General features: G+C 40.1%; 1 protein-coding gene across 1 annotated transcript in view; it reads right to left on the bottom strand.

Annotated features, from left to right (window-relative positions):
• Nucleotides 1-12613, bottom strand: part of EP300 (E1A binding protein p300) — an 82089-nt gene that overhangs the window by 25131 nt on the left and 44345 nt on the right. The window contains exons 11-14 of the mRNA XM_047065964.1: nucleotides 5806-5883; nucleotides 4232-4341; nucleotides 1820-1957; nucleotides 735-1172 (exon numbers count right to left, since the gene is read on the bottom strand). Of these exons, the coding sequence (XP_046921920.1) occupies nucleotides 735-1172; nucleotides 1820-1957; nucleotides 4232-4341; nucleotides 5806-5883 (764 nt within the window). The remainder of the gene's footprint in view (nucleotides 1-734; nucleotides 1173-1819; nucleotides 1958-4231; nucleotides 4342-5805; nucleotides 5884-12613) is intronic.

The following is a 12613-nucleotide window of genomic DNA, read 5'->3' as shown; positions in this document are numbered from 1 at the left end:
GAGCTACCTGAATCAAAAGCTCCCTTTGTGCACTCTGCCGTTCCTCACCTATCAGAGGCTGGGATGAACCAGTTGCTTACTTATGGTGTTTTATGAAGTAGCTGTGACTCATGGGACTTCTTGGCTTACTAACAGGACAGAAACTAAAAAATTAAGTATCAGTTAACAAGTAGAAAGTTCTATGCCCTGACACAGAGAATTGGTAACGATGTAGCTATTAGATGTGAACTTGCATTTCTGCTACATACATAATGAGCCTCTCACAAGAAAGTTACAGACTGTTTCAGACCCATACTTTTCATCATTTTAGGTCATGATTTTCTAACCTTGGCTCGGACCACAGACATTCATAGATCCATGGTTTTGTTCGTTTGCTCTCAAATATTACAGGTCAGACTGTCTGAAAAAAGATTCTTTAAAATATATAAAATTTATGTGGTGTGCTAAACATACTATGGATTCTTTCTGCTTGCCACCCCACTTACATGCCTGTAAGCCTTGGAGTATAAGACAAAACACACCATGGTCAACATCGGACCTAAACAAAACCTTTGAGCTCCCTCCATGCTAGGTACTACAATGGCAAGAACAGGAAGGAAAAGAAAGTCCCTAACTACAGAGAGATTCTGGTCTCACTGGGGAGACGGCACAATACAGAATACAAACCGCACATAAATAATCTAACACTAGGGTACAGCTAGAAGGATTCTGCCAAAACACATGTCTCTGCTTACTGGAGTCGCAGGCTGCGGAGGCAGCAGCGGTGCCGTTGGGGTGGGAACAGATGCTGCTGTACTCTGCTGTGAGAGAGGCTGCTGCTGCGGCTGGTCGGCAGAAGGGGCAGCAGGAAGTGAAGGTTGAACTTGGGGAGGGAGTTGCGTTGGTGGCGGTGTAGGTGTCTGTCTTGGAGGTGGATGGAGAGCTTGGGTCTGTGGCCCAGGCGGCATGGCTGGAGGTGTAGGAACAGGGGCTGGAATTGCTGTTGCTGGTGGCTGCTGAGCCCCTATGCTTGGGGGAGTGTGGTGAGGCGTGGGGGTGCGACTAGGTACTGGAGAGGGTGAATTCTGATGCAGAGCTGATTGAGGGAGAGGGGGACAGTGAATGTGGCTCCCTTGAGACCCTGGAGGCATTATAGGAGAATTCACAGGGCAGGAAGAACTGGACATCTGTGCCTGTTAAATGAGAAACAGAACAACATGATGACTCAGAACACAATGCAAGAAGTAATTACATAGGCAGCCTATATGCAATATGCTTCCACTTCAAAATATGTCAAAAATCTTGTTACTAGGGGCATGTCTTCAGATAATCCAACCAATGTAGTATTTAATTAAGTAGGCTTCAAAAAAACCCACCAGAATGGCCACAGCCACTGTAGAGGCATGGGACAGTTGAGTCCACAGTATTTTCTGCCTGGCTCTGCTCTCTTCAGTCACAGTTCTTTTGCATTAAGGTTCTAAGATTTCATTTTAAAAAGTGTATGCTACTTTAACAAATGGTTACAACTATCGACTTAATCTACTTTGTAACAATTAGTAGCATTGCTATGTCATAGTAATCTCATGTTCAGAATTCATTTTAAAAAGTGTTCGCTACTTTAACAAATGGTTACAACTATCAATTTAATCTGTTTTGTTTGTAACAATTAGTAGCATTGCTATGTCATGGTAAACTCATGTTCAGAATACCATATGTCCATAATTGTTCTTATTAAAAACTTTAAAAAAAACATCTATTTTGACCCATTATTTGTTGCCAGATCAAGAGAAGTTTCAAGGATCACAAAAACAAGTAAAAAAAACCCATCCGTGGGACATACTTGAGACACCGGTGCCTGACCGCCAGACGGAGCCAAAGGCATATTCGTTACATTCATTCCCTGTGTTGAGAACTGAGTCTGGGGAAGGAACTGGCTCTGGCTGGAAGGCTGCTGCATGCGAGGCCCATAGCCCATTGGCTGCAGAGGGGGAAAAGAATAAACACAGAGCACCAAATTGCTTCATTGTGGTTATTCTACTACAGCCAGAATCCCCAACTACTCTGGTTCTGCTGAGGGGAAGGTGGGGTAGGAAAGGGAGAAAGTGTGCAACAGTGGACTCTTATGCAAAGATAGTGGAGAACACCCTCAAAGCTGACCAAGGCCTAGTCTAAAGCAATTACAGGAGGTTACACACAAACTGATTCTCCCAATACACAAATGCACCTGACAAGGTACAGAAGTAACTGCTTTTGCATATTGTTTGTTAAGTGATCATGAACTACAACTTCATGAGGTCTTTGCTCATGCCATGATATTGTAACATCACAAATTATAAGACTCCATAATCGGTACAATTAAAATCTTACAAAAGCTGTGGCTGAACTTGGTAGCATTCATGGTCTACAAATACTTGAAGACTGTTACATCTCTTTCTTTTTATTTTTGGTGAAAACATGTTTACAGTAGCTTTATTCATAATAGTCAACAACTGGAAATATTCGAAATGTCCATCAATAGCAAAGAATAAACAAATTGTGGCACACTCACAAAATGGAATACTACTCAGCAATAAAAAATGGGATTACTGGGTGGCCTGGATGGCTCAGTTGGTTAAGCATCCAACATCGGCTCAGGTCATGATCTCATGGTTTATGAGTGTGAGCCCCACGTCGGGCTCTGTGCTGACCGCTCAGAACCTGGGGCCTGCTTTGGATTTTGTGTTTCCCTCTCTCTCTCTGCCCCTCTCCCACTCACGCATTTTCTCTCAAAAATAAATGTTAAAAAAAATTTTTTTTAATGAATTATTGATATAAACAACAGTGTAGGTGAACATCAAAACCATCATGTGTGCCAAAAAGGTCAGACACAATACAGTACATCTGAATGATCCCATTTATATGAAGTTAAGAAACAAGTAAAGCTAATCCAGGTTACAGAAATCATGGTATCCATTGTCTAAAGGGGATAGGAATTAAGTAGGAGGAGGCATGAGGGTACGCTCCAGTGGAAATGTGCTTTATCTTGAGGACTATTACATTTCATGTCTAAAATCCCCCCCCCCAATACAGGCCTTTAATAGAGAAATTATGAAATACCAAAGGCCAAAAACTTCACCAAACATTAAAAAAAAAAAAAAAAAAGTAACAATCCTCAAGTATTTGTGGACCATGAATGCTACCAAGTTCAGCCACAGCTTTTGTATACAGCATTGGCACAACAGTAAGATATTTATCTTATAACGATAGCAGTATGGCACCAAGACATGCTAGACAACTCCAAAATGGCTCAAGGATTAGAGGCGCTAGCTAATTCTCAAAGGGCTAGGATTGGGGTTAACATGGAAAGGTAGACTGCATAAGGAGCAGTGAGATGCTCAGAGTCCCTCTTCTCCAGTGTCTAGAACCAAGCAATTGTTCCTCCATCGTTCTTGCAAAAGACAGTTTCCTACCTGGGTAGGCTGTATGTTTGATGAGCATTATAAAAGAGAGAGGACTATCAAAGTGTGCAGACTACTAAACAATGCGACTCCGGGGAAAGGTGACTGGATGCTCTTATGAGTTTTCTAGTACTAGGACTATGAATAGTACTTGGAAACAAAATTTTTTTAAGTGTTTATTTTACACAGGTTATAATCAAGAGAGTTAGCTATATTGGATCCTATAATACATACACTTTAGAAACTTGGTTTTTCATTTAAGGCTGTAAACAGCTTTTATGCCAACATGTAAGTTCTGAAATTATTGCTTGTAGAGCATTACAATTTATGAATGTACCATAATTTAACCATTGTGAATCCCCTACTGCACATTCAGGATGCCACTTTTTTTTTTCCCCCAAAACAGAGTATACAAGATGCTTAACATGAATTTTCTCCAAATGATATCCTTTTGGTATCTTAGTGATGATTTCTTTAGGATACATTTCTAAAAACAATTTATAGGTAAAAGAGATAGATAAAAATCAGGGATTTTAGTATTTACTGCCTGCCTAATTATGGTATATGGTTTAGTTTTTTCCTACTCCACTTTAAAAAAATAACTACCCTCAACTCCAAAACACATATATAATCATTTATTAAGTGTATAATAAAGGCCAAATACAATAGAATTAAAGATAAAAATCTGGATTAAAGTTACTCACTTATAATTAGCTATTTAAGCAACTCTAAGCATTGTTTACAAAGTACAAACAGATAAAAAGGATTTTTAAATGTTAAAGGCCAAGATAATTACCCAAAGATGTCAAACTTACTGGGTTGAGAGTTCCAGGCTGAGCTAACTGTCCATGGTGCTGAAGAGGAGAGGTTTGCCGGGGTCCAATTGGGGGCTGGGGCATACTCATCTGGCCAAATTGATTCATACCTGTAAGTACAAAATATTAGATCTGAATGCCTTCATGGAATTGGAGAACTAAAGACAGAATTCTGATTCTGTGACATTTTATCAGGACAAATAAAGGAACCAGTTTTCAACTGTGAATGAACTGGTTCCATTTATAGCCACACTGTTACTTAACATAAGGTCTCTGAATAAAATTTTACAATTTAGAATAAAATCCATCTTGACCGGTTGTTTTTATTTATTTTTAATAATTTTTTTTAAGTTTATGCATTTACTATTGACACAGAGAGCACAAAAGATAGGCAGAGGCAGAGAGAGGGAGACATAGAATCTGAAGCAGGCTCCAGGCTCCAAGCTGTCAGCACACAATCTGACAGAGTGCTCGAACCCACAGACCATTAGGTCATGACCTGAGCCAAAGTCAGACACCTAACCGACTGAGCCACCTAGGTGCCTGGACCAATTGTTTTTTTTTTTTTTTTTAAAAAAATAGAAAGAAAAAAAATTTTTTTTTAGCATTTATTTATTATTGAGACTTAGAGACAGTGCATGAGCATGGGAGGGGCAGAGAGAGAGGGAGACACAGAATCTGAAGCAGGCTCCAGGCTTTGAGCTGTCAGCACAAGCTTGATGCAGGGCTCAAACTCACAAACCGTGAGATCATGACCTGAGCTGAAGTTGGACGCTTAACCCACTAAGCCACCCAGGCGCCCTTGGACTGGTTGTTTTTAAATGGATGCTCGACCATTTCATGTTTTTGCCACCTGCCAGCCAAACTGTGTTCCACACCCTTCCTTTCTCCTTGGGCTCCAAATCCAAAATATGTTCTGATTTCTCAAGTAGGATACATGCTGCTGGGCTGAGGCAGGAATTAAGGTGACAAGAATAGTATTTAAAAAAAATTTTTTTTTAATCTTTATTTTTGAGAGAGATACAGAGTGCAAATGGGGGAGGAGAAGAGAGAGAGGGAGACAGAATCCGAAGCAGATTCCAGGCTCTGAGCTGTCAGCACAGAGCCTGACACAGGGCTTGAACTCACACACTGTGAGATCATGACCTGAGCCGAAGTCAGATGATTAACCGACTGAACCACCCAGGCGCCTCAAGAATAATTTTATAGTACACCAGAGACTGTTTTAAAAAGCCATGCTTGGGCACCTTGGTGGCTCAGTCGGTTGAGCATCTGACTCTTGATTTTGGCTCAGGTCACAATCTCACAGTCTGTGGGGTCGAGCTCCACATTGGGTTCCACGATGAGAGTGTGGAGCCTGCTTGTGATTCTCTCCCTCAAAACAAACTTTGAAAATAAAAAAGCTATGGTGAGGGGCACTTGGCTGGCTCAGTTGGTAGAGCATGGGACTCTCGATCTCAGAGTCATGAATTCAAGCCCCATGTTGGATGTTGGACGTGGAGCTTACTCTGGAAAAAAAAAAAAAAAAAAAAAGCCATGGCTAAATAAATATATGGATTTCTTTCATAACTTACCAGGCTGTGGAGTTATCCGAGGCATCATCTGGTTTGGCACACTGCCACGGATCATAGATGGGTCAGGCAGAGGGCCATCTAGGGTAGAATAGAGAAATGGTTAGAAAATCATCTTTGGCAAGCGGCACTTTTGTTTAAAAAAAAAAAAACAAAACACAAAATATCTTTAGTAGTATCTTGAAAAATTCAGCCTGAATCTCCAAAGAATAAAGCTATGAATTTAGACAAGAACCTGAAGAAAACTGTTAGTTCTGGAATATAAGAAAAGCCTCCAAATAATTACAGTATATCCTATGCTTTCTTTCAGTGCTGACAAGAAAATAATGTAAATTCTTAACTTTAAAGAAAAGAGAAAGGCTATTATAGCATTTAATATGCTACTATTTGACTAAACTGTTTGAATTAAGTTGTTTTTGGTTGTTATGCAGGAGAATGTCTTCAACAGATAGCTACAGATTGTGTTCAGTGACCAGATTTGATTGTGTACCCCAATAATAGGTGTTTTTATGCGCACAAACCCATTGTGAACACTGACTTTAAATAATTCAGGTACTCTATTGCTCTACATATTGTGCACACCTCTTAAATACAAAAGTAGAAAGAATTAAAAAAGACATCAAAATGTAAACACGGTTGACCCTTGACCAACATTTGAACTCTGCAAGTCCACTTACATGTGGACTTTTTTAGTAAATGTGTATTTCTTATGATTCTTTCCTGTAGCTTATTTTTCTATAGGAACACAGTATTTAACATACTTAACAGGCAAAATATGTGTTATCTGTTTGTTATCCCTAAGGCTTCTGGTCAACAGATTTTTTTGGGAGTCAAAAGTTTTATGTGGATTTTAAACTGTGCAGGGGTTGGCGCCCCTAACCACTTGGTTGTTTAAGGGTCAACTGTATGTAATTTCTAGTATTTTCATGAATTATTTGCACATCTTCTAGCATAGACCTTCCAACTTTTCTCCACATCATCGTGTAGATCAAATAATATTTCTATAGCACCGTGGGAAAAGACAGGATGCTTGTAGTGACCCAACTCTGCCTTGGACACCTCCTGACCCAAAGTGCTACTGCACTCAAATCTCAGACACACTTGTGATGACTACGCTCTAAAGAGAAGCCTACAGTGTGCTATACTAACTAGTAACAGAAATGATCACACAACTAAGTGGGTTAGTGCAATTCAAGTTAACTAAATCCATCAAGATTTGCCACTAATATTGCTCCTAATAAAACTAGAATACAGTCAAACTGAATACTGGAGAGAATTCTGAACATTTATTCATACACTCTTTTATCCACAATTGTGCAAGATTTCTAAAAATTACATATATACCCTATGTTCACTATATAAAAATTAGAGAATAGAGATAAACCTGTATACTTTTAATTTTCCACATGTATATTCATCTACATTTTATATAAAAGCAAAATTTTCACTTAATATACAAGGAACGTTTTCCCTGTCAATAACACAGATAAGTGTTGCAAGCTAAATGCCAGCAGAGACCAGGCATCTGAAACAGGGAAAAGGGAGCAACTGAGATGAAGTGGGAAAAGCACAACTATAATGATAAGCAGCCATTACTCTAGTGAGAGACTGTGGTGCTGCTGTGGGGAAGACAGGGCCAAATATGCTTGATCCTTCCATCTCTAAAGGAAACCAGGAATCTGTATATTTTTAAGTGTTTTTTTTTTTTTTTTAATTTATTTATTGCAAGGCGGGGCGGGGGTGGTGGTGGTGGAGAGTAGAGACAGAGGGAGACAGAATCCCAACCAGGTTCTGCATGGGCAGCGTGGAGCCCAATGTGGGGCTTGAACCCATGAACGGTGAGATCATGACCTGAGCTGAAATCCAGAGTAGGACACTTAACTGAACCACCCAGGCACCCCTATGCAAAATCTTTTCAAATACATGAAAATATTCAGATGAAAAAACAAAAACCTAATTCTACTGCCTACAGCTGGCTCACTTTCATTTACAACTATAATGCACATGATGGTTTTTACTGACTGCATGGTATAAATGTGCAATGAAACCTACTGTGGGCCCAGGAGGCAGCTCTTAAATTTTATCATAAGGGGGGCACCTGGGTGGCTCGGTCAGTTGGGCGACTGACTTCAGCTCAAGTCATGATCTCACAGTTCATGAGTTCGAGCCCTGTGTCAGGCTCTGTGCTGACAGCTCAGAGCCTGGAGCCTGCTTCGGATTCTGTGTCTCCCCCTCTCTCTGCCCCTCCCCTGCTCATGCTCTATGTCTGTCTCTCAATAATAAATAGATGTTAAAAATAAAAAAACTCTGAAAAAATTTTATCATAAGGAACATATGATGAACATCTGAAGAACATTTTGATGACAATTTTTATTTAGATAAAAAATATGTATATATACATATACATATGAAACCATTAATTAAAATGTTTATCATTCACATCTAGATAAATACCCCAAGGCAAAATACACACCTAGATTGAACAAATTCCTTATAACACACAACACTAAATATATCCAAGTAAGCCTATCACAACCCCCTACCCCCCCCCCCCCCCAAGCAACCAATATTAACAAATTAGCATTGGGGCACCTGGTTGTCTCAGTTAAGCATCCAACTCTTGATTTTGGCTCAGGTCATGATCTCATGGTTCATGAGATCAAGTCACACACTGGGCTCTGGGATGAGTGTGGGGCCTGCCTGGGATTTTCTCTCTCTCTCCACACACACACACACACACACACACACACACACACACACACACACTGCTGGTGCATGTGCTCTCTCAAAAAACAAAAAACAGCCCCTCCTCCTGTCCAACCACGCAGATAATATACATACTTGTCAACTCTCAAAGTTTTTATGTTTGCAAAAAAAAAAAAAAATTGAGAAGTCAGCCACTTATTCAACCTCATTAATAATTAGGTTCATCATTTTCACATTACATATAATGTATATTGCTTATATTCACTTATTATAAACATCTTTCCAGGCCAATACAAATACCTACCATAGCCACCCTTTGATTATATAATGCATGCCCTTTGCAAACAAAACAAACTTTACAGAAATATAAAAATTGTAAAGTTCAAGTCTTCTATATTCCTTCCTCTTACCCGTAATCATTTTCTCATGCAAATATACAAATGAGATAGAAATAAATCATACTCAGTATATCACATTAAATGAGTATGAAAACTGTGATATAATTGGTATTACATTCCATTAGTTTCAAGCGTACATGATTTGATATTTATGTGTTACAAAAGATGACCACAGTACGTCTTTGTCAAGTTTTTTTTTCTTGTGATGAGAACTTTTAAGATACACTTTTATCAAGTTTCAAATGCCCAATACAGTATTATTTTTTTATTAAAAACATTAAAAAAATTTTTTTAATGTTTACTTTTGAGAGACCGAGCACAAGTGCGGGAGGAGCAAGAGAGAGACACACACAAAATCCAAAGCAGGCACCAGGCTCTGAGCTGTCAGCAGAGCCCGATGTGGGGTTTGAGCCCATGAGCCACAACATCATGACCTGACGCTTAACTGACTGAGCCACCCAGGTGCCCCTACGGTATTATTAACTACAGTCACCATGTTGTATATTACACATCCTCAGGAGTTATTTATAACTGCAAGTTTGAACCTTTTGATCTCTTTTACATATTTCAGCCACCCCATACCGCTGCCATCCCTCCCCGCCCCTGCCTCTGGCAACCACCAAACTGTTATCTAGAAACTCATTTTTTTAAAGATTCCAAATTCTAGGGAAATCATATGCTATGTCTTTTTGACTGATTTCACTTAGCATAATGCTCTCAAATTCCATCCATGTTGGGGCGCCTGGGTGGCTCAGTCGGTTAAGCGGCCGACTTCGTCTCAGGTCATGATCTCGCGGTCCGTGAGTTCGAGCCCCGCATCGGGCTCTGTGCTGACAGCTCAGAGCCTGGAGCCTGTTTCAGATTCTGTGTCTCCCTCTCTCTCTGCCCCTCCCCTGTTCATGCTCTGTCTCTCTCTGTCTCAAAAATAAATAAACGTTAAAAAATAATAATAATAAAAAAAATTCCATCCATGTCACAAATGGCAAGACTTCCTTCTTTTTTATGACTGAATAGTACTCTGGGTGTGGGTGTGTGCCTGAGCACACATTTTCTTGATCGATGGATATATCTTGGCTATTGTAAATAATGCTGCAATGAACATGGGGGTGCATATATGTTTACCTTATTAAACTAGTTTCTTCCTTATGGTGCATTTTGGGCTTTTTAACCTAATCAAATTAATCATTCCTTTTCTTTATAGTTCGATTTTATTTTATTTTTTTTTTAATTTTTTTTTTCAACGTTTATTTATTTTTGGGACAGAGAGAGACAGAGCATGAATGGGCGAGGGGCAGAGAGGGAGGGAGACACAGAATCGGAAACAGGCTCCAGGCTCCGAGCCATCAGCCCAGAGCCCGACGCGGGGCTCGAACTCACGGACCGCGAGATCGTGACCTGGCTGAAGTCGGACGCTCAACCGACTGCGCCACCCAGGCGCCCCAGTTTGATTTTATTTTCTGGATGTTTCATCATCTACTTTAAGACAGTGATGAGCTAGGTTTGGTTGGGCAATTGTCTTTTCTTTCAAGAAAACTTTCTTCTATTACTTTTTAATTACAATTTTCTTTATTTAACATATCTTAACGATTTACAGCAGACTGGGAAGACGAAATGCCAGGGTGGGGGGTGGGGGGTGGGGGGATGGGAGGGTTGACTCCTGATTCTGCCATTCACTAACTGTGTGACCATAGCAAGTTAGGCAACCTTTCTATGCCTTAGTTTCTTACTGGTAAAATGGGGATAATAGTACCTAACATTGGGTTTCCGAATCTCTCAATTTTTTTTCTATATATCTATCATCTCTCTACTGACTTTTTTTTTTAATTTTTTTTTTTTAACGTTTATTTATTTTTGAGACAGAGAGAGACAGAGCATGAACAGGGGAGGGGCAGAGAGAGAGGGAGACACAGAATCTGAAACAGGCTCCAGGCTCTGAGCTGTCAGCACAGACAGCTGTGAGTTCGGGGCTCGAACTCACGGACCGTGAGATTATGACCTGAGCCGAAGTCGGCCGCCCAACCGACTGAGCCACCCAGGCGCCCCATCTACTGACTTTTTTAAAAAAAATGTTTATTTTTGAGAGGCAGACAGAGTACGAAGGGGTGAGGGCAGAAAGAGAGAGGGAGACACAGAATCTGAAGCAGGCTTCAGGCTCTGAACTGTCTGCATGGAGCCCGATGTGGGGCTCGATCTCACGAACTGTGAGATCATCACTTGAGCTGAAGTCAGACACTTAACTGACTGAGCCACCCAGGTGCCCGATTTTTTTCTTCTTAATTTAAGATCTAAGACCCAATGTGGGGACTTAAACTCATGACCCTGAGATCAACAGTCACATGCTGCTCCGAATGAGCTAGCCAGGCACCTCATATTTAGTATCTTTTTAAGCCGTTTTTTAATTCTTATCTTCTGTGTTTTGTTATTGCTAATCTGGTTTTAAACTCAGTCAACTCTCCCATTTCGTTTTCCATCCCCTGCTGTCTTTTTATGTCTGTGTATAGTAATCTTTTCTTTTGAAAATTTCCTTTTTCTGTAATAACTCTCCCTTGCAGTTGTAATTATCTACATGGACCACAGAAGGAATTCCTTTATCTCTGTATAGGGAGCGATCCCCTCAGGGTGTGTGTGTGCTATGTGCTCAAGAGGGTAGGTGGTATTACCTTAGAGGGGTTTCTCTGGCAGCCACACCTTGCCCTTCACCTTTAAGTGGAGGGTTCCAGATGGTTGGTTAAATCTGTTCAATCTTTCAACTGCCTGGGTAAAAAGGGGATGCTCTGGAGAAGCCTCAAAATATTCTAGTGTATAGTGTATGGTTACTTTAGCAGTGCAATACTGGAGGCACTTTTAGGATGTTTCTAAACATCCTGTCGGATGTTTCAATAGTATAAATTACGTTACTGTGAATATTTCTACGCAACTGTACATTACTTTGTATTTCTAGAAATGTAACAACTGGATTTAAGGTAATGAAAAAAACATTTAAATTCTTACCAACAGCATATTCCAGAACCATGTTACCATACAGTCATTAACACCCACTCTAACCTTTAGAGACGCCAAAAGGTCATATTGATTTTACTTGTTCTTTCCTTTTCCCATTTTTCATCTTTCCCCCCAAGTCATATACTAAGGAAATTATACCTTTAACACTGAAAATACTTTCCTTGGTTTGTCTATTAATTACACTTATGGTATCTTCTGTTGTCATTTTTTTTTCCTCAAAACTTCTAGGCAGTATCTAAAGACGTTTTTTGTTTTATTTTACATTTTCTTCTATACATTCTGTGTGCTACTTTCAATTTTTAGCTTAAAATTTAAAACTTCTCATTCTTCTACAATCTGCATGTGGGATAGGGTGGGGATCTCATTCTACAAAAGGCCAGATTTAGTATAAGCTAAAGGTCAACATATCCTTAGGGCTATTCAGTTCCATTAACATTGGTTCCTGCCTGCACCCCTACCACACTGCTTCCACCCCCACGAGACTACAATTTAGTATCTGTAGACGTTAAACTTGGCTCCAATTTCTCCAGACAAAAACTACCAGAAAACGAACTCCAGAAAGCTCTACTGCACCCAAGTGTCTCAGGTTTGCCCACCTGTCTCTATACCTTAGGTGCTGTCCTGGTTTAGACCACCAGCACTGAATCCACTCTTGACTTTCTTGTTTTTGAACATCTGCTCTCCTACCTACTCAAAACACAGCT

Source organism: Lynx rufus, unplaced genomic scaffold, assembly GCF_022079265.1.
Source record: "Lynx rufus isolate CCGP_SWC_20201006 ecotype Redwood Valley unplaced genomic scaffold, mLynRuf1.p SCAF_7, whole genome shotgun sequence".
Taxonomy (NCBI): Eukaryota; Metazoa; Chordata; class Mammalia; order Carnivora; family Felidae; genus Lynx; species Lynx rufus.
Note: the sequence above shows the minus strand (reverse complement) of the source record. Positions and strands in the feature narration are given on the sequence as shown.